This window comes from Linepithema humile, chromosome 3, assembly GCF_040581485.1.
Source record: "Linepithema humile isolate Giens D197 chromosome 3, Lhum_UNIL_v1.0, whole genome shotgun sequence".
In the NCBI taxonomy this organism is placed as follows: domain Eukaryota; kingdom Metazoa; phylum Arthropoda; class Insecta; order Hymenoptera; family Formicidae; genus Linepithema; species Linepithema humile.
The window spans coordinates 23,795,821-23,817,547 of record NC_090130.1 but is presented as its reverse complement, the minus strand read 5'-3'; the positions used below and the strand labels follow the sequence as shown (position 1 = coordinate 23,817,547).

The 21,727-nt window shown below is 42.7% G+C and overlaps 1 protein-coding gene and 1 long non-coding RNA gene across 10 annotated transcripts in view; one reads left to right on the top strand and one right to left on the bottom strand.

Annotated features, from left to right (window-relative positions):
* Positions 1-21,727, bottom strand: part of LOC105668806 (neural cell adhesion molecule 2-like) — a 237,523-nt gene that overhangs the window by 6,045 nt on the left and 209,751 nt on the right. For all 8 annotated transcript variants that reach the window (XM_067351881.1, XM_067351879.1, XM_067351880.1 and 5 more), the window contains 5 exons: positions 18,192-18,343; positions 13,961-14,236; positions 13,473-13,632; positions 10,216-10,550; positions 8,062-8,428 (listed from right to left, as the gene is read on the bottom strand). In XM_067351881.1, the coding sequence (XP_067207982.1) occupies positions 8,062-8,428; positions 10,216-10,550; positions 13,473-13,632; positions 13,961-14,236; positions 18,192-18,343 (1,290 nt within the window). The remainder of the gene's footprint in view (positions 1-8,061; positions 8,429-10,215; positions 10,551-13,472; positions 13,633-13,960; positions 14,237-18,191; positions 18,344-21,727) is intronic.
* The window catches only part of LOC105668807 (uncharacterized), a 328,884-nt gene that overhangs the window by 99,045 nt on the left and 208,112 nt on the right, over positions 1-21,727 (top strand). The gene's annotated exons all lie outside the window — the stretch shown is intronic.

The following is a 21,727-nucleotide window of genomic DNA, read 5'->3' as shown; positions in this document are numbered from 1 at the left end:
AATGAAGGTTCGTGCCCAAAGATACGATCGTATTGTTATTTTACATCGCTGTAGTAATCATTTCAACAATAGCAAGTATTACGGATGCAGGTTCCACGCTTCACTGCTGCATTACTCGCCGTAACTGAAGCTTAAGCGAGCGGTAATTTCTCAAGCAACGAGCTTGCAGCTCGGTTAAAAACACGAAAAGACGCTGGCTATGCGCCTTTTAAAGCTCGTTTAGCGCGGGAATACCGACAGCGGCCCATTCAGGATCTCAAAGAAATGAAACGGTGTAAACGAGATCGCGCTCTCCTCTCCTGCGAGTACAAGCTATACCTTTGAGGCTTCCAGTTTATTGTTTGTAGTTGCAGTTAAAAAAGACAGCATAAATACGTTCTCTTTCAACATGGTTATTCCAATATAGCCGGTTATATCCATGGATCATCTTGACCTTTGTGAGATTTTAGATGGAAAGAACGCGGACGGACGGATTTAATAATTCTAATTTTCATGTAATCACACATTCTGCTAACGGCATGTGCTATTCTTGAAAGATTAATGTTAGATTTCTATTTTTATTTCTTCCCTGCGGATTATTCATATAAAAAGGGGGATTGATTAATAATATAATATTATTACAAATATACTTTTCTTCGTAAATGCACAATTATTAAATTAAAACACACGTTTCGCATATACATGTGATTATAATATTTTAAAAATTTGTTCTCAAAAATTATTTCATAATTGCAATAAAATTACGTGTGAAGGAAGTATACTATGTATTCGCACGTTAAATGAATGCCTCTGTTCGAGTAAATTTCATTTCACGTATTTTAGGCTTGATTACGGTCGTTCCGCATGAACGCAATACGCAATGGATATTGCAAGGAGGCGTAGATGAAAATCTAGAATTATTGTTAGCTAGAATCCTACGGTATCTGTTTTTAACACAAGCAAAATTGTATTAAAATAATTAAGAAAATGCTAAAAAATACTCTTTTTTCAATTGCTAATTTTTATAATTATACTTAATTCAACTCTCAACATTGCACTAAATATAACGGTTGCATTAAATCACGGACGGAAATTGTACATAATATTAGTTTACTTTGAATTGTAGTTTCAGTTGTTTAATGCACATTTGAAACTAACAATTCAACAAAATAAAATATATTCGTCAAAAGCATTGCGAGTGAATAAATTTTCGGCGAAGATCTATTATGCAAACATTATTGAGCGCGAGGATATACTCGAGAGGAAGCGCTTCTTAAAAGCTCGCTAAAAAAAGACTATTAAAACGCGTGGGATTAAATACATAAAATTTTGCCTCGCGAGCGTAACGGCGGAAGTTTGTTAACAAGAAATAGGAGATTGTTGTTTGCTGTGAGATATGTTGGTAGTAAAATCTGTGGAGCGCTTCCGCCAGTTGGTCATGCTTTTATGTGACAATTCGATTAGGTAAAACGACAACGAAGAATTATTGCGCTGTCCATCAAAATGAATGGCGAAACGCATGAGAATCTGTGGAAACGCCAATCTTGTGTACAAGGAAGATCGGCAAAAAGAAGATCGGCCTGTCACGTTGAATCCCAGTGTGTCGCTCCTTGTATCGCCTATCGGCGCCGTTGAAATTTTTAAAAGAGCCGTAAATCCGCTGTTATCCGCAGTCCTGCAGAAGACAGAGGTAAGCTAGAATTCTCGATTTGACGGGTACCCAGGGAGCATTCGTGATACTCGTTAAAGTTTGATTAGACTTTGATTGCCGGCGGAAAGCGGACCAATTTAAACTCCGCCACGCGGACTGCGAGAGTAAAAAAAAAAAAAACAGAGAGAAGACGAGAAAGAGAAGGGAGAAAGAGAAAGAGAGCAAGCAGAACGACATCCGGCGACCGAGTGAATGCGGACGCTACGTCTCGGCTTTGCTGCGTTTCCTTCATGAAAGAATTTAGTCGAGAGCGGAGCTGCCCATCTCCCGCTTGCACAACCGACGCGCGGACATTGTGTTTACACCAGGATATGTTCCCGGCACTGGGAGTAATTAAACTTTTTCTAGTGTGAAATTGCAGGGCCACGCCGGTGCATCCGCCGATGTACGGTCGTCTGATCGCGGCTGAAAATCGTAAAAGTAGGTATTATTGCGGGGAATGGAAGAAACTTGGCGACGCTTGGTGCGGCTCGAATTGCGGATTCCGTGTCTTTATCCGTTCATCATAAACAATATAATGTAGCCTTTCTTGTATTTAAATTAAAAAGTAATAATAATAAGCCAGCGCTGCTGGAGAAATGCCGCATCGAACATATTCAAATCCAATATAATTGTCAGTGGCACGAGAGAAGAATGTTGATAATATAAAAAGGACAAAAGCGAGGAGTACACTGAAGCTTCATGAAAAATATTTGTCCACTCTCTCGTAGGTCTCGACGTAATTATTATAATGACTCGCGTCACGGTTGAGGGATAAAAGGGAGAGGGAACATGCACGTGCATCTCTTGCGCGGGCGCGCGCTCGCGCGGTTGTTTGCTTTAAACAGGATTTTAATGCACTCAAGCAGCTCTTTTGCCGCGCGTCGTGTTGACTATGCACTTTGTCTTACCTGCGTAAATAAGGCAGGGGCGAGCTCGACGACGCCGTGAACGCGTTAGGAGGAATTCTTTGAGCCACTCGACATTGTTGCGCAGAGGCCCGTTTGTGTTAAGCGGTGCCACCGGTCATTCAAAAAATCTGTCAGCAGACTGCCAGCGAAGGCAAACTCTCTCGCAGCGCGCTTTGAATTCAGGTATTATTAGCTGACATTCAACGCTACGAGGAACTGTCGCCTCTCTTGTTGATAAAAGGAAATGGTTCCACTTAAAATTCTTGTCCGAGTATTATAGCAGTTCGGAATGAAATCTTTGGAGTGGCGTTGAAACACCGGCACGTAATAAAGAAAATTTAAACAACTTGTAAATTTGCATTAACAGACGCGTCTTCCGTCGTTTTGTTGGTTGGTTTAACAAGATTGCAAAATGTAAAAATTTAGATTACTAATATTATTATTTCATTTAAATGTGCAGTTTTATTATTACAACTCAGAAATGCTTTTACGCGCGCGATGTAATTAGTGGAATTATTTTTTACTGAATTAAAAACACCATTTTCAGCATTTTGCTAAGATACAATCCTGAAACGAGATTTTGCAAGGGCCAGACAGTTGCATCGTGAAATAGATATATTACGCACGCTGTCAAATTTCGAACACGCTCGCGATGCTGCGGTAACAACTTCCTAACGGCGTTGTGAAATATCACCCGCCAGCAACCCGCTGCATAAGCATCGACGTATTTCGGCGCGGCCGCGGTCGATGGAAAGAGTTAATATTGACGTTCCCGTTTATCTTGCCGGCGGATCTTGCATCCTGCGCGAAGATGTACGGCCTGTTGCGTGTTTCATGAAAACAATGTCAATCGTAGCGCGATAAATCGGCCCGTTCGGATCTCGCGCGCACCTCGGCGCGTCGTCACCTCGTTTCTCTTCCCCCTCCCCCCCCCCTTCTTCACCCCTTCTGACGATACTAAAAACCCCGCGAATGGAGGAGAAAAACAAGCGAAATATCGCGGGAAGATCAGGCTGAATCCTGGCGAAGGAATATCCTCCGTATATACAAAATTTTACAACCGAGATTTTACGGTGAAAGTTTTCCGCGAGACCGACTGTGGCCGAACGACATGGAGTTGCACACGCGTGAGCCGTGCTTTCGGGACGGGTGAAGAAGTAATTCGTCCCAAATCGATGCAATCCCGTGGAAGCCGGAAACCAATTTCGAAAGAATTGCAGCCTGGAACCCCGTCCACGTGGGGTAGCCCTGGGGCCAAACAGTCGCGCGTAAGAATGCGGTAACTCTCGGAAGACCTTGAGAATCTTGAGAGAATCTCGATCGATCCGGGAAAGAGTGTGGTATCCAAGATATTCGCTCATTTTCTCTTCCCCGTCGACCGGGATCTAAATGTTGCAAGCGTTATCTCTTTTTCCGGATAATTGCGCTCTCCTTCTCCCTCAACGTCTACATTTAGCGGTCTCGATGTCAAATATAAACGAGGGGCGAACTCAACTTAATATGCGATGTATAAATTCCTATCGCGCTGTTTATCGCATCTTTCATTCATGCTACACGAAACTTTCAGGATTAAGTTCTGTAATCCTTTTCCAAGTTACGCGACTTGTATGCGAATGGAGTTTTCAGCAAGAATATTCGAGTCGCCGTTGACCAAGTATCTTCTGTCATCACGCTCCGTCTCGTTTCTGTTTTTCTTTTTTTCTTTGCTTTTCCACCGTCGCTGTCTCTTCTCCCAATATTAGCATGCCGCGTTTGAAGACAGTAGTGAAAAAAGAAATCTTTTCTATGTTTTTTCCTTATTTCGGTAAAACCGCCGAGCGTGTCGAGAGGACGTTATCGCGCGGGAGACGAGGAATATTCGCCATCCGCTTAATTTTCTTAATGGATCAGCCGGTAGCTAGTTCAATGAGGGATTACGGAAAAGAGAAGGGCAGCGAGGTAGCTGCAATTTTCTTCCCGCTTGTCTTTCGCCGCGCCGACTTGCCTTACCGCTTTCATTCCTCGTGTTCATTTTCTTGCGCGATCGCGGCGTGCCGCGCCGAGTTACCGTTTTTCTGGCGGTGGCGAGAGAGAAACTTCTCGGCTTGAATCATATCTTCTTCCCTTGGTATGTCGGTATCGTTACCGACTAGCATTTCGTTCGCTCGTGGCCAGTTCTTGTTCCTTACAGGAGGTAAGGTAAGACAAAAACATTTCACAGTGGAAGATCTCTCGCGCACGAACCACAACGGTTTGTTGGAGCGAAGGAAACGGGGAAGTATTTGTTTCAGGACGTGATAAGTGAGAAGTGTAAAGTGGAGATTCACCGTCTTTCTCGCGGAGTGCCTGTATATCGAGCGCAAATATCCGCCACTCCACTCTAATATTAAACCTTTGTTTGATATATATTTAACAAAACATTGGTGGATTTTTTTATATTTATATACGAGAAAACATTTTCCAGTTTATTTAAAAGAAATATTTGTAGTAATTTATTTGTTTAAAAGAAATATTGATGTTAATCTATCTATCTATAGACAATATATATATATATATTTGCTGTGATCAATCGCTGCGAAAGAATAACACGGAATATTCGTTCGGAGGATCAGAATAAGCAGATGCAGACTTTAAAAAACGCACAAAGGCTGGGAATGCCTTCTGTCGCTAACGGACCCTTGCAGCGTTTTATAGAACAATGCTAGACGGAGGGGGGGGGGGCAATACAAAGAGCCCGCAAATTGGCTTCGATGGTACGTAGACGGGCCGCCATTCGGGCAAATCAGCGCCGCGAGGTTACGGTCGTCAAATCAATATTTGCACCTCGCCACCCTCGCACACAGGGAGAAACCAGTGTGCAAAGTCAGGCGTGTCGGAATTAGCGAAGAAGGAAGGAAGGAGGCGGGGAAGGCGAGAGAGGGTCAGACTCGACGGTGAACGACGACGACGACGACGACGACGACGATGACGGGGAGGAGAAGGTGTGAGCGCGCGGGGGTGGCGACGGGACTACGGCGGTTGGCGGCGTTGGAAATCGGTGGTAAACTGAATTAACCCCGTGTTGACCCGCGACCGTATGTTACCAATGACTTTCTATTACGTCGTTGGAGCCGCACGGATAGAGTCCATTATAATCGAACACTGTGGCCACAGAGATGGAAAAGGAATGATCGAAGTGCCGTCAGCCGGGAACGCTTGTGCAAACGCTATACTCCCCGATCGCTCATACATTGGCTTCGTTCGCGCTCGCGCGCGAGATTTGTTGGATTTATTGGCTCAGCCGAAGTTATTTGCCGAAACAAGAAAACGCGCGGCAACCTTTCTCTTTCGCGTTTATTAAAGGAGCGGAAGTTAGTTTCCGATCGCTGCAGCTAAACACGAGCACGCCAACCTTCCAGCAATTTTTGGTATGTAATGCAGTCTGTAGCACATCGATCAACCCGGCGATTACGTTCTCGCGTTTTGGCTTTTTCGTGTCGACAAGCGACAGCACGAACAGACGCTCGGACGATAAGTTCTTTGAGTTTGATGCCTTTCAAGTTTGCAACGTGGTTTAACGCGGCCAATATTACAGGAAAATATACAGAGGGAGGCGTCAAGAAACGTTTCCCCTTTGCAGCTTACACGCGAAAGCAGAAAGACTTTTGAAGGCTTGACAACGCGAATATAAGTATTTCCCTGATAAATATATTTATCAACTCTTTGGCATGTTCGCTAATCTGTCAGCTCCCGTCGATCGTAGAGTAAATCCGAAGGATTTAAATTTTCGATTCGAAGATAAAATAGAAAATTAAACTGCAAAATGGAAAATGAAACTGCGATTGAGAATTTATTATATATTTTATTAAAAATTTATACTCTCGATGAACGAATTGAGTTCGATTTTATTATTATTCGCTCGAAGATCTCTTTGCGCGCGTGTAATTTTTGATTCGTAAAGAATATTGGCAGCGTGCGCATGTACGCGCGATGACTATTGCTTCTTATAAATTTATTATCTTTTTCATCGAGTTCGCCTTTGATTTGCATCAAAGACAGAAACTATGACTTAACGGGCATTGATGCGGGACGCGCGCTGTTTGCTATTTCCCCACGGAGTCGCATGGAGAGTTGCGGAAAGCCAGTGAAACTGTCACGTCGCGTGCACCGAAGCGGGTATAGGTGTTCGTTGATTGAGAGTAATCTGTTTTGTTAATTGCAAGGTCCGCAGAGTCCGATACCTGCGGTTGCGTTGTGCTGCGTTCAGCATTACAAGCTCTCCTGCCCTGCCGGCGATAGTCGCTTCCACCCTACGTTCGCCGGTGGACCGAACCCGTCCTCCCCTACCGTCCCGCCGTCTCTACGTGCCGGCTCTCGCAGCAGTCGCCGACCGCAGTGTGAGCCCGTCGTGGAGAACAGCGGAGGAGACTACGGGATCGGTTAACCGACTAATTGCAATACTGATGCGTCCGCTCGCAGTATTTGTGAAATTGCGATCATATCCGCCGTCCTTGCGACGCCTATCAACGATATAACAGGCGCTATCCGTGCGCGCCATAACTGCGCCCCGTGTCCGAGCGTGCGCTAATGGACCGTCAAAAGCGAAATTCAGCGTTTTTTCCCCGGCCGGGCCGCGTCATTTTTCAGAGAGCATGTCCGCCCCGCTCGCTTTTCAACGAGCCGACGGAAAAAAATGTAGCGCAGTCGTTATTGTTGCAGCAACCAATGCGCGATCGACGCGTAAATGTAGGAAGTCGAGTAAGGAAACTGGTTTGTTCACCGCCCGACGAACACAATGCAATCGGTTTTTTTTTTTTTTAAATTTCCTGCTGTTAGCGAAAGATCTACTTGTTCGTGTGAAAAGCGAAATCTTTTGTAAGGTACGAAGTCGTCGTATCCGTTTCGCGTAATGTGAAAGTGGGACAATTAACGAGACGTAAGTTCTCTTTAGAGAAAAAAATAACGCGACTGTGTACTTCGTACTTATAATATAAGAAATTTAAACGTAGAAATAATAAAAAAAAGCACATCGTGAAAAATATTGCGTAATGCTACAGCGCGAATTTGCATCACTACATTTCTTCGTCCGGTAACTTTAGAAGTCATCCAAGTTACATGCTTGTGATTCGTTTACAACTTTGCTGCAGACGTTTTACCTAAGATCATTTTCCGTTCCTACTTACACGTAATACGAGAATAATCATGCTAACGAGAAAACTTCTCGTAATTTGCCTTTAAACTTAGGACGCTGCCGACGTCCTTGCAATAAATAGTTACATTCATGAAATTATCAAAATTTTAAACAGTTTGACTTTCACCGCAATGTTTTCGATTAAGATTAATTCGAAATTTCTATTTTCTTTTGAGATCAATATCTAATCGAACTCGATATAGAAACGACTAAAAAATATCGTTTTTTCTATCGTTAAATTATAGCGGTATTAGAACGAACTTATTTAAATGTGCCATTTTTATGATTGATGTCGTCAGTACAAAAATGTCCTGAAAACTGAATATACTCACCAGTCGTGTACATAGCAACACCCTTCAAGGTTACCGGCTCGAGAATGGCAGGTTCGCTCCTCCCCTTGGCATTAATCGCGTAGAGAAAAAGTCGATAACTCCTTCCTGTCGTTAGTCCCGCGACTTCGAAGGTGGGCCCGTTGGGACTCGCCGGCACGGTTTTATTTAGCAGAATCGGACCGCCGTCCTCGTCGGCCACGACCTCGAGCTGATAACTGTATATCGGAAGACCTCCGTCGTAGCCCTCCAGGCATCGGACTACCAGTCCTGTTCCCGACTTTGTGCCGAGCTCCTCCATATCCAGAGGCGCCGACATCTCCGTGGCGCTGCAATTGTGAAGAGCGTACGGACGACCCGCGGCTATAACCTGAAACAAGCAAAGCCGGAGATAAAGTGTATTTGCATTAGCCGAACAATACCGCCCTTTATTGCATTACGAACGAAACGAAGTCTAATCCTCACTGTTCGGGAAAGAGCTCAAAGAGAGAGAAGGGGGGAGGGAGGGGGGGAGGAGGGAGAGAGAAAGAGAATAATGATTTCTTAATATACCGGATGCATTACTGTTTAACAGCATACGTAGTTAGCGTAGTTTAACTATTTGTAATATGCATTCTCTTTTATCGTAGTCTTCGCAAAAGACGAAGGAGCAATTTATCGTTCTTGCAGTGGCAGTGAACTACACACACAAACACACACACACACACACACACACACACACACACACACACACACACACGCACGTTCAAAGACTTTCATATGTACGTCAAATACGAATGCAGTTCGTACCGTCAAAGAAGGCAACATCCGCATTCTTTGTAGGTATCGTCGATCGATCAAAATGAAAATATATAGGACATAGCGATGCCGGGGTATACAATGCATGAAATTTATGAAGGGAATAGCCAGCAACATGACGCACGTCGTGTAAATACCGGAATATTCGAAGCGTACTGTATGGATGGTTTAACCACTTTCAGATCGAGCATATCGATACGGCGGAGAATCGCGAGTCGAGGCAACGATCGGAAAAGAGTACAGTGTTTCAATCGAGAAACTCTTGATATCAGATCGAGATAAATTCTGATATTACGACGAACCATAAAACCATTTCTCACGAGATTTGCAGAATCATTAATAGTCTTTTTCTTTTATGTCTTGTTAAGTAATTTAACAAGAGCTACGTAGTTCTCGCGCATGAAATAATGCTGATAAAAGAAATCTTTGTGCAAAAAATCTTCATAAAATACTAGAAAATGTGATGAAAAATTGGATATCAAGAATTCAATTTCTATTATGAAAACATGGTAACAAAAAAATTAATTTGTCGCGTAGAAGAGAATTTGGACAATTGAATTTTTAGTCGGAATAGAACGCGAAGAATTAAGAGAATACTCTATGCATATGTACGTTTGAAATATTTTATATATTCAATCTATGACAGTAGCTACTGTGTAAAATAGTCACGGATCAAAACAGACGCGTGGTTTTCTTCCTGTAATAAATTTCGAAATTTGTCCGTTATGCGTCACGACATGACATATCTTGTTTCCAATTAGTTGGTGTGACACATTCCATAAATCTCACGAAAACGATATTGAGTTCAACAATAATTTCGAGTTTTCAAGCGAAAGATGTAAAATATTCAAAATATTCCGAATCAAATTTTAATGACAAACGACGAATTTCACAGGCGACTTCCTCTTAGCGCGAAACTGTTGAAAGCGATTATCATTTATAATTTTCCAGTTTTCAACGACATACTTTTACAATGTAATTGAGTCCCAATTTAAACGTCTGTTAAAGTCTATTTAAAATTAATTCAAGAATATGGCTTTGTCATTTACTTTTCAAAAGTTACGCGGCAAAAAACCTCCCGAATTTAATTATCAATTACACGAAAGAAAAGTGCGATTTAGCTTTGTTAAAAACGGATCGACTTGAAATTGTTCAGAGAATCCGTCATTGTAATGTAATGCGATGAAAGAAGATTGTCTTGTAAATATATTGCAATAAAAGCTCGATTCGGCGTGTATTCGATACGCGCGCGCGTTTTAAGTTTAAAAGCACGCGAAAAATTCTGAATCGCACGTCGGAAGCCGCGTACGTGTGGCTGTACGTAAAGAAGCGAAAAGACGCAGACGGAAAAGTACTTGCCTGAAAGAGGCAGGGTGTTCGTTGCTTGCCAACCTGGTTGCTCGCCCAGCATGCCACCGTACCGTAATCCATTTCCGTAGCCGGCGTGTAGTTTAGCCGGGATCCGTGAAACTGTTGGTACTCTTTCAGGCTGTCTGCGACGGATGGTGTGCCGGGCGCCGGTACGTGGGAATAACGCGAGTGCGGTACCTCGACGAGCTCGCCGGAATTATTGAATGTCCAATGGAAAGTCAATGGCATCGGATGGCTCTCCACGGAACACACTAACGACACGGTTTCCTGTTTCAATGCGCCGACCACCACCTCGCTCTTGCCTTCCTTGCACACCGGCGCATCTGTAAACAAAGTCGTCGCACTTCGCCAACGGTGGCCTTTCCACGTGAACAAACGACAGGGGTGGCGCAAAGTTTGAAGTGCACGGGTGATTTATGACTCGCGCTTGTCAAGATTAATGTATAACAAAGTGTATACAGTCCACGTTCTTCTGCCTCGAGAAATTTCATTGTCCGATGATAAGCATAAAAGGCGATTCTGATTAATTTATGTTTTCCAAGCGTCGCGCCCTCGCGCGCCGCGCGTGCAACCATAAATCAATCGACATTCTGTTCTTGTCGGTGAAATAATACTAACGGCGATTTAAATGGATATTCGACGTTCGCGTTCGCTGCACACTATGATACGCGCGCCCGATATCCCAGCGAGATCCGCGGGTGTCAAACGGAAGAAGAAGCAGCTCGACACCGTTCAGCTCGCTGCACGGGCGATCGATAGTCTAATAGGAAATTCCCTTGACATCGGTATTTGCGATAGGCCATGACATGCGGAAGTCCCACACGGCGGGAGTGATGATTTACGACCGAAGCTGGGAATCACGGATAGAGAGACTGTCTGGTTGCAATTTGATACAGTCCTTCTCTCTCTCCCTCGATCTCTCTCTCTCTCTCTATCTCTCTCTATCTCTATCTCTCTATGCGGTACTAAATTAATTGCTAAGATGAGAAGTTTGGGAGATGCTGTGACGTTACGGGTATATATCGGCGAATCACCCAGGCAGTCTGTTTACTAAAGGAAGATATTCTATATAGATAGAATAACGCTCACAACTCGAGGCTTGTGAATAAGAGATATAACGGGGAAATCAGGTTGATCTCTCCTTTACTTAGTGCCGACGTATTCCGTGGCGAAAATCACTTCGCGAAAATGTCGCGTGATACTTTCTCAGACATGATATATATCTCGGCGAAATTCTTTTACAAGCCACTAAAGCCGAGTCGTGTATTTTACTCAAATATCCGTCCAGCGCCATTATCTTATTTGATTTGTCTTCCATTCGTAAAAGTAATATTTTTATGAAAATACACTCTTTTGTCCTTCCATAATTCCATAATTCAAACGTTATGAAAAACACGACGAAAGACAATATTATATTTTGCACCGGTGTATATTTCAGAGGAAGACATAATTTGAATAATTTCGTGATTTCTCCAGAATAACCGGACAGATTGTTGGCTCGACATTTGTCCTGCTTGTAAAACATTCAACGACCATCTTCCATTCTTTTCTTTTCTCAATTCTAGCGAAAACGGATTAGGTGTTTCATAATAAATGTTTGGAAACCCAGAAAGTCGAATCGCGTGTGTTTATTAACTATTCAGTAGCCAACAGTCAATTCCGTTCGTCTATTAATCTTATCGATCGAGAAACTTTAGGCATATGCACCGTTAAAAATTATATTAATGCAAATAAATCTATTTATAAAATTCCGGATATAAAGAAATAAACTTTTACAATTGTAGAGATTCGTATTTGTGGCAAAATTGTTAATTTTCTATTGTGTGTTAATTTAGAGAACATGTAAATTTAAATTTGTGACTTTGTGTAATCTGGAGTTGCCAAGATTTATATATACTCCAACATATATGTATAACAATGGATGTTAACAAACTTCTAAATTTGTGAATCAAATGTGCGTTGACCAGGAAGCTCTCAGTACTTATACGATCTGCATTGCAAATAGTTAAAGTTGTTTGGGGCATAAGCCATAGATCTTATAGCACATCTCATTACCCCTCATACAAAAGTAAGTTGCAAGACTACTTTTTTAAATTGTTTTTTTAAATTCATTGTTTTATCTTTTTGGCACAACAGCTTAAGAAGATGGAGCAGTCGTTGAACGGCACGAATTATATATACGTCTTTCGTATCAAAAGAAGGAAATTATGCGTTATATTAAAGTGGATGCATGACATTTCTCTAAAATTTGGTAAAATAAAACACTATTAAATCTGTCTTCGTTAAAATACAAACAGTTTAAATGAAATATTACTGACCAAAATACAGCATGCTAGTCTGCAGTCAAGTCACAGATTTTATAGTCGAAAATACAGAAACATCTAAGAATAGTTTAAGGCATGAATGAGATATTCAAATATTACAAGAAGGAAACAATTTGAACGAGATGAGCGTAAAGGGAGATGTTTGGCGTCGCATGACGTAATTCATCACTCGCGCATATGTGGCGTCATATCGCAATGTATTGTGACGTGATCTCGCGGACATTGTTCGCAATCCCGTGCGAATACGAGAAGATCGACGTCATCGGCTCAGCAGAATGGGAGGGGGCCAAGAGGGGTTTAAAATATCAGAACGGATTCGCGGTCTCCTTCAGTTACGTACGCCCCGCCGTACGTCTGCTCCCGCGGCCTAGCTTAGCACATTGCCAGTCTGCGTTCACCCACACATGAATATTCAGCTACGCTTTACATATACTGAATATGCATCGCAGTCCTTCCTTCCCTCTTAGGTCATTTACAAGATGCAGATACGCCAAGCTAGCACCAGGGGCACCGACTATTCTAATAGAATAACCCGCATTCCGTGTTTCACAGAAAACTATATGTCCCCCCCCCTCACCCTCCCGCCCACCAGCCTCACTTGTCTCTCGCGACTCTTCTTTCCCCTTCATCCTCCGATCCTCTATCGTCACGTCCCCGACTTAAACGTCGCCCGTTCCTTTCTCACGCGTTCGGCAAACGCCTCGCCCGTGTGCACACTGCGGGAGTTGCTTACCATCGATTAAGTAATTATCGGGGGATTGTAGCCGCGCGAGAGGGAAATTGGGGAACCGATGCCGCGTTATGAAGGACATACGCTCTTAACGCTATTACGGCGTTGTTTACCCGGGCCAATTCTCGACGGGGGATAATTTGGCAATTAATTATATGCGAGGACTTGTTAATTCGCGACTCGTGACTTACACATTATCTGAAGGGACACCGAATTGCTCTCGGTCTTTCCCTCGCTGTTCACCGCGAGGCAGGTGTAGTCGCCGGCGGAGTAACGAGTCAATCCTCTGAGAACCAACGACTGATCGCTAAGAATTACACCCGCTGTGGAATTGTTCTTCAATTCTTTCTTCTGAAAAAGGAAAGGAAAAGAAACATGTACAAATTGGCGTTGCATTGCAACACGTACGTAATAAGAGTCCCTTCTCCTTAATTGCATTTATAATGTAATTTGTATACTCGTGTATTAATCGCGAAGCAGAAGGAAAATGTACGGCAAAGAATGTGTATACACAATAGTATACACGCGAGTTATCTAATGGAGAAATAATTAAATTTGCATAAACTGGCAAGAGAGAGAATAAATATGCGCGGGTGTGTTGTGTAACGAAACGCGAATATGCCGTGAAATGTTTCTCTGAATATATCGTGATAGACACGCGAATGCTCGCGATACTTACATTCTTGAACCAGGCGAGCTTGTACACCTTCGGATTCGCTCGAACCTTACACTCGAAGTACACATCGTCGCCCTCTTTGATATCGTCCGGATTCAGTGTTTCGCCCATTCTCAAGTTGACCACCGGCTGATATTGTACGTCGAGCCGCCACTTGTCCTCCAACGCACTGTCGGATATGACAGGATTTTCCGCGCGGCATGTCAAATATTTACCGTCGTCCTCTATGGTTGGCATGAAGCTGAGGATACTCAAAGTCTGATTGTTCTCGAGCGCATACTGTAATTAAAACACACGCGTTTCTAAACATTCACTGAAATTTTGAGATTTCTTGCGACATTAAAAAGCATACTTAATCGACTACACCCATCGACGCAACGTTTAGCATACTCTGCCATCCTCGTGCGCGCAATCGGAATTTCTCTAGATTTCCTACGTCGAAAGCGCCGTTCCATTTTTCACACACGGCGTCACGCTGTTTGCTGCTAATATTAATTTAACATCGTTGGAAGCTGTTAGGCCGAAGTGATGCCGAAATAAAAGAGCGCGCCGGGGGGATTAACGGTTTTTTTCAAGATTTATGATGCTTAGAGCAACGACGGGAAATGGAGGTCGAAGCGGGTGCGGGTCACATCGCTGACGCTTCCTCTCTCCATCACGGATCCGCGTCCCGCCCGCTTTCACGATGTCATTTTAATGATAGCGCTATCGGCCATATATATCGGAAAAGCCGCGTATCCGCATCAGTATCGCGAATACGATGAATGGAAGTAATGGTTCGTCAGGATGAATGTGGCGTCGCTGTCTCTCGCTCTCTTATACACTCCTACCCATCATTGGTGCGCCCCGCTACCTCTCTTTCTCCCGCCATCTCTATCTCCCTCGTATTTTTTTGCAAGCTTCGCTGCGTTGCACTTTCAGTGCAGCCCCGGTGCGACGCGATCGAATTTTCCGATAAAACTCTCTGGACAGTCCGACACACGGACGTCGATATATCGCGCAGGTAGATCGTACGCGGAGTGACGTTACGGTCACACCGCTCGCATACGTCCATCGAGCATTACCGGTGTGGTATTTTGGAAGCTGCGCTTTCTAAGGGGGACGTTGCAAATGCGATGGAAAAATACATTTTACTTAATTGATTCCGCGCGTTTACACACGGGGAAAATAAAATTGCGCGCGTAAATTTCATAGTACATTAATTACTTTCCCACGCTATTGCAAACATTACGAATCCGCGATTATTCCGGAATACAGACGCAACCAGCGAAAAGATCGATTCGCAGAAGATAGATACGGTCAATTTTTCAGTGTCACAAGTTTGTGGGGTTCAAAGCAAAAAAACGCATTTTTCATTCAAGTTCCTATTGCATCATCCGGGAGCGATGTTTTCCTGCAGAATTTATTCAGCGTTTTCAATCTGGAACGTATTGAAAACTTGGCGATGAACAAACGTATTTACCCAAGCAATAGCTTAAAAAAATTCGTAATATATACAATGTTTTGCGAAATATCCCGATGTCATCATGCATGCAATAATAACTGTCGCAAACGCTTCAACGAAACATTTTCGCTCGCGGATGATCATGAAATAATGGCGCAGTAAAAATACATAGAATAATCATAAAATGGTAATGTCGGTCTGTCACAGCAAAATCCGGAACGTTGAATACTTTTATAAGCGAAGCTAAACTGTGATGTACTTTTACATATGTGAAATTAATAATTTATGCGGCGCAATGGAAATGGCTAAAATTTTTGATTATTTTTATATTTCAGAATATATTTCAGCTCATATTTTAAATAAAATAAACTCCTTAACTGGTCTGACATTAGTTATTGAAAATATCGTATAACTTATCAGTGTGCTAATTCTATTTTTCCGCTAAAATTAGCATTACCGTTATCTATTTATTATTATATTGTACGATATGAATGGTTAAATTCATAATTTATCGTTCCGCTATTGTTATATCGACTACAGCAATAATATCGAGCAGTTTGCATGTTGCTACAATGTTTAAGCATAATTATCGTGAATATCATAACATCGCGAAAATGCGCGCTGCGGATGCCACACCATTCACTAATCACAAAGATACCGATGAATGTTTCATATTCAACATTTCAATTGTGAAAGTTTGATTACTGAGCCGCAATGTTGCACATTAATTCAAAAGAGATAACAACAACGATACGTTTAAATATAAATTTATGGTATAAACGATGCATGATACATTGTGCTGTATAGATTGCGGAAAAGTAAACTCAAAGTACATGGAGTACACGGCGACTTCGTGAAGTAACTAGTGATGGAAGTTGCCTCCTGAAGTCAGGCGGACAGTTACATCTGGGGAGATGTTTTAAAAATTTAATGCGCTCGAACATTACTGAAACATTTCGCGCCACAGGCGATGGACGGGGGGGCATCTACGTCGAAAATACTAGGTGCGCAACTAAGTTTCCGGGTTTCACACATGAATGGCGCTAACGATACATGTAGTCGATATACATGTCTAAAGTTGTGTTTTTTTATTAACTTGGACATCTGTCAACAATAACCAGTCATAATACCAACACATATTGCAACGCAAAAATATTTTTTCTAACAATAAAGATGTCGAGTTTTGTGCCAAATAAACAGCATTTGCGGGAAGCTTTGCTTTTCTGCTTCAACTTGAAAGAAAATGCAGCTGAAGCACGCCGTTTGCTTGAGAAAGCCTACGGCGAACATGCACAATCGAAAACTACTTGTGAAGATTGGTTTAAACGCTTTAGAAATGGCGATTTCGACACTGAGGACAAGGAGCGCTCCGGAAGACCAAAAACATTTGAGGACGCCGATCTGCAAGCGTTATTGGATGAAAATGATACGCAAACACAAGACAACAACAATTGATAAATTTGAACCATGCATTGCTCGAAAAACGGCCAGAATGGGACACGAGACACGAACGAGTGATATTGCAGCACGACAACGTTCCGTGCCATCGCACTTCCATCGTCCAGGACACCATGAAAACGCTGAAATGGGATCTGCTACCGCACCCGCTGTATTCACCAGACCTGGCCCCTTCCAATTATCACTTGTTCCGGTCGATGGCACATGGCTTAGCTGGGCTACACTTGGCCAATTTCGAAGAAGTGCAAAACTGATTGGATAAATGGTTTCGATGCAAAGACGCGTCGTTTTATCGTCGCGGTATTCATGTATTGCCAGAGAGATGGCAAAAATGTGTAGCTAGCGAGGGACGATACTTTGAATAAACCGTTTTTTGTATTTCTCTTGAAATTTTCCATTTTGCATTGATAAAAAAAAACCCGGAAACTTAATTGCGCACCTAGTAGGAAAAGAAAGTTAAACCTTGAAAGTTTATCAAGCGAGGATCCGCTGGATCGTCCGCTAACTTCTGCACTTCCTCTGTCACCCCGCGCGCGGAGGGAAGGTGTCGAGGATCGCGACGAGGGATGAACGCAACGAAAACGGGAGGGCGCGCGAGAGAAGTCGCCCGCAAGAAAAACGAAATAACTGCATCGTCCTAACTTCTGGACGAATCGTCGTAAACTGCGGAAACTTGCGGGACGTCGATTTCAAGAATTTTCCTCCGAATTGTGTGAGCGCGCACTTCAGCGGTGCTTCCCGCTAACCGTTTTCAGCACACGAATGTTCACATCCGACTGTGATGAGGCGTTCTGATAAAAAAACATTCGCCGAGACTTTTTCAAACTGGGATGTGCCGGAGGACGGATCTGCTGCAATTTTTGCCGGCTTTCTCGCCGAAAATCGAATAAAACGTAAAATTTGCCTGCAAAAATATCCGTTCTCTAATCTTCGATACTCGTGTCGGTTTGTTTTACGTATCCTCGTAATGTTACATCAGCAAAATACATCTTCGCAACGATACACGTAATGAAAAAAGTAATTTCGCAATACAATGAAATAATTTCGCTGAAATAGGAATCGAGTTTTCGTTTGAGCAGTTTCGTTCTGAAAAGTGAAATGGGGGGGATTCGTACCGAGTGTCCCTTACTTGAATTCACTCATCTTTCAATTTTACTTGTGACACTTTATAACAAGAGCGTTATAAATTTGCTTTCCTCGACAGAAAGTTACAGCTTGAGTGTCACGTTTAACAGTAACAATAGTTTTCTCCTTTGGAATGGCCTTTATTTCTTTTTTACTGTGCAATTCAATTTTGTTGTGCAGAGCACGTGCGATGTGTAGTAAACTTACGTTTTGAGCCTTCTTCTTGATTTGCTTGTTTGCTTTCCACCACGTGATCATCGCATCTGGCCGTGAACCGCTCGTACGACATTCCACGTCGTAATTTTTGTCGGCCGAAACTCGCGTTTCCTTCGTCAAGATTTGCACCGTCACTGGCTTCACTGCAACGGCAAAATGTAATCGTTCTTTTTATCATTGTCGTGAACTATAGAGCATACTGTTATTTAGGTTTCTGTATTTAAAAAAGAAAAAAACGAGATATTTACCTTAACAAGCGGAAAAATATATTTTTCAATAAGAAAATAAAAAATAATTTGCATGCAACGAAGCGGTGCGTACTTATTATCCAAAGTAGCATTCTGTTTTTATTTAAAAAGAAAGCTTGCGCGGTTCTGTATATATATTTATAATATGAGTAAATGTATTTGTAGTTTCCTGTTTTCTTTCTTTGTAATACCATTTAAAAAAGATACACGTTGCAAAGATAAATAAAGTTATATCGTTAAGCATCGTGCGCATGCAACTAAGTTTCTGCGATGGCGGACCTTAATTTAATCAACTTTATACGGATCGCTATTGTTTCGAAGTTGTCCCCTAGCGTCGCGAAAACGGTGTTCCGTCACTACATACAAAGAGAAAAATCCGGAAATAAGATTAAACGGTCGGAGTAACGCCGAAGCCGGACTATTTACGAAACAAATTCACAAAATCATTCCGAAATTTCTTCGTATGGCAAACCGAACGATTACGCTTCGCAAACAACAAAAGAAATTAAATAGAGACGTGGTTCGCCGCAATACCGCTCTATAGTCGCAATTAAAGTTCTGTTCTTTGTGCGACACGGCAATAAATTTCAATTGCTTAATTCCCAAAATTGCAAAAGAATCGTAGCGTTTACTGGAATTTACGATTGTTCGATAAAATTAAGAAAAAGTAAGCATATCATTTGAGATAGCGAGTTATTCTTGTCGCTTATTCTCTCGCTCTCCACCTTACTGAAATGTTTCCGCATACTTATAGAACATTAATTACTTATTCTTGCTGTTTAAAACTCAATTGCAACTCGCACATAATTACTTCTTCATAATTGATTCCTAAATTACGAACTCATTCGTGTCTACTAGTCGTTACGGCTATTTTAACATCTACTTTCACAGAAATATTTGCGGTATTCAGAATAATACATGGATAATCTCGGTACTAAAACGATGCGGAATGGTATGTTTTCTGGCTGCATTAAATTCTCAACGCAAAAATGCAACTGCGTTCTCGTAGGCGGCCAATATCCGTTTCCGATACCAATTTTATCTTTACAGATCTATATTTCATGTAGTTGTGATTTAGAAATTTAACGTTTCCATACAGGCATTTACTAAATGCCGTGATTACGGATCTGAAAAAGAACAGATTAATTTAAGAAGAAAATTGATCAAACATTTTGAACGAAATTATTTTCAAGGTTCTCTGCATCATTGACTGATCTGAAACTCAAGTATCACTTAAGATGTAGATTATTACCTTCCATGCAAACCCATCCTTGACCCTAATACTATAAATACAACGAGTGACGACTATTCCATATAACTATAGTATGTTTATTAATAAGAAAACGGAATTTTTTCCAACGGAATTTTTTTAAGATTGTTTTAAGATTATATCTTTTTTCGTCCAAGCACGATTCGTACATCTTAATTCATACTCGCGTCTTGTCGCGTCGTATTTCCGCTCGAAGCGAATATTTGACACCCGCATTGATCGAAAGCGACAGTCTAGACCATTTGTAATATCACGTTGGTGTCGCGCGGCCGTCCTCGTAAATTCTAGTGCACGCTTATGCACCGCCATGGCCAGCCACTCATACAACCCCTAATTGCCATTAGTTGGTAGCCACTCCTCTGAAATTGGTTCCTCCGTCTCGCTCTGTGCTCTCTTCCTGACACATACACACACGCACACGCTTAGGAACGGGTTGGATGGCCCTCGCGGGGCTCTGGCCATATATTTGCACTTGTAGAAACTTTCATCCATTTGGATAATCAACTTTCGCGACCACTCATTCGACGATCAAGGATCTATTTTGTCGGCTTAATGCCGTAAACGATAATGTGAGCCTCACTGTTGAAAGCCACTTTGTTCCGTGATGAAAGATCGGTATTATCCGTTTCAAATAGACATCCCTTTTATTAGCGACGTTTCGAGAGATTTGGTTTTAATTAAAACATGTCGAGAGCGATTACATTCGAGGGTAGCTTAGTTTTGCGCGAGACAGGTCTGAAATACGTATGAAGGTCCCGCGGGTGATAGCGGCGGCGCAAGTTGTATCGACGGCAGCGTCATTCGATGCGCCAGGCATCGCGTGTACGTCGATCGTGATCGCGCCTTACAGGTTTTCCGAGGAACGAGCAGAAAGGATTGTATCTATTTTCGACGTTCAATTAGAGCAGAAGCACGCAAAGCCGGTGCGCTATCGCTCGTAGGAGTAGCGACGGCTGATTCCTCGCTACGATATCCGTGGAATCAAGTCTTCGACATTGCGGCTCTATCGCCATTCGTAATTCAGCGATCGCCGACAGCTTTGACAAATTGTTTCACTCTATCAGGCACGTTAGATATCGCGCTCGCATGCTTGGCTTCAGTGTGTTCCTGAGATAGCTTGTTAACGTAACTCGTATTTTTTTGCTCGAAAATTCGAAATGGAAAAGATACGTTCGATAGAATTCGAGCAAAGCATGCGAATGCGATATTTAACGGTCTGATAGAGTGAAACGATTTGTCGAAGCTATTATAATAAAAAAAAAATCTTAAATTATATTTTTTTTTAAATAACTAAAAATACTTTTTATGTTAAGCGATGGAATTACTGATTAAAACTGAGCATTTATAACCAATGTAATTTAAAATATGCTCTGTCATTTGTAATATCGTTCTTTCTTCGCATCCACGTGGAATCTCACATTTTATCATTTCACCGTAATATGTATCCATCAGGTTTTACTCGCGGTATTATCGCGTTCGCGCTGTGTATAACGGCGCGGTGCCATTTGCGTACGCTGGCGAACAACCGTCCGTGAATTAACACTCGCTGCAGGTCGAGCCTTAATGGTTTCACGCATGTTTACCGTAGCGTTATCGTTTGTTCGAATGATCCCGAGTCGGCGCCCCCGGTCGGCGCACTTATCAAACCCGGCGCTCTTCGCACCTTCCCATTTATTTCCAGGCGGCTGAATCGCACCACCTGCCCCGTCAAAAACCGCGGCGCGGCACTCGGCGCGCCGGTCGAAATCAATGCCCCGACGAAGCCGCCGACGAAAGGCACATGGCTGCCGGCAAAGAGAAATCCCTGCGGCCTTATCGCCGTCGAGGAACGAAGTCGAGATAGCTCCCTGATGAATGACGATGATGTTGCGCGCGCTATGGAAACGCGCCGCCCCGCTCTCCGCGGGACGGGAGATTATTAATTATTATCAAGTGAACAGTCCCGGCGCACATGACCGCGCACGAATAAATGTCGCTCGCGCGGACGAAGGTGTGCGTGAGTGCGTGCC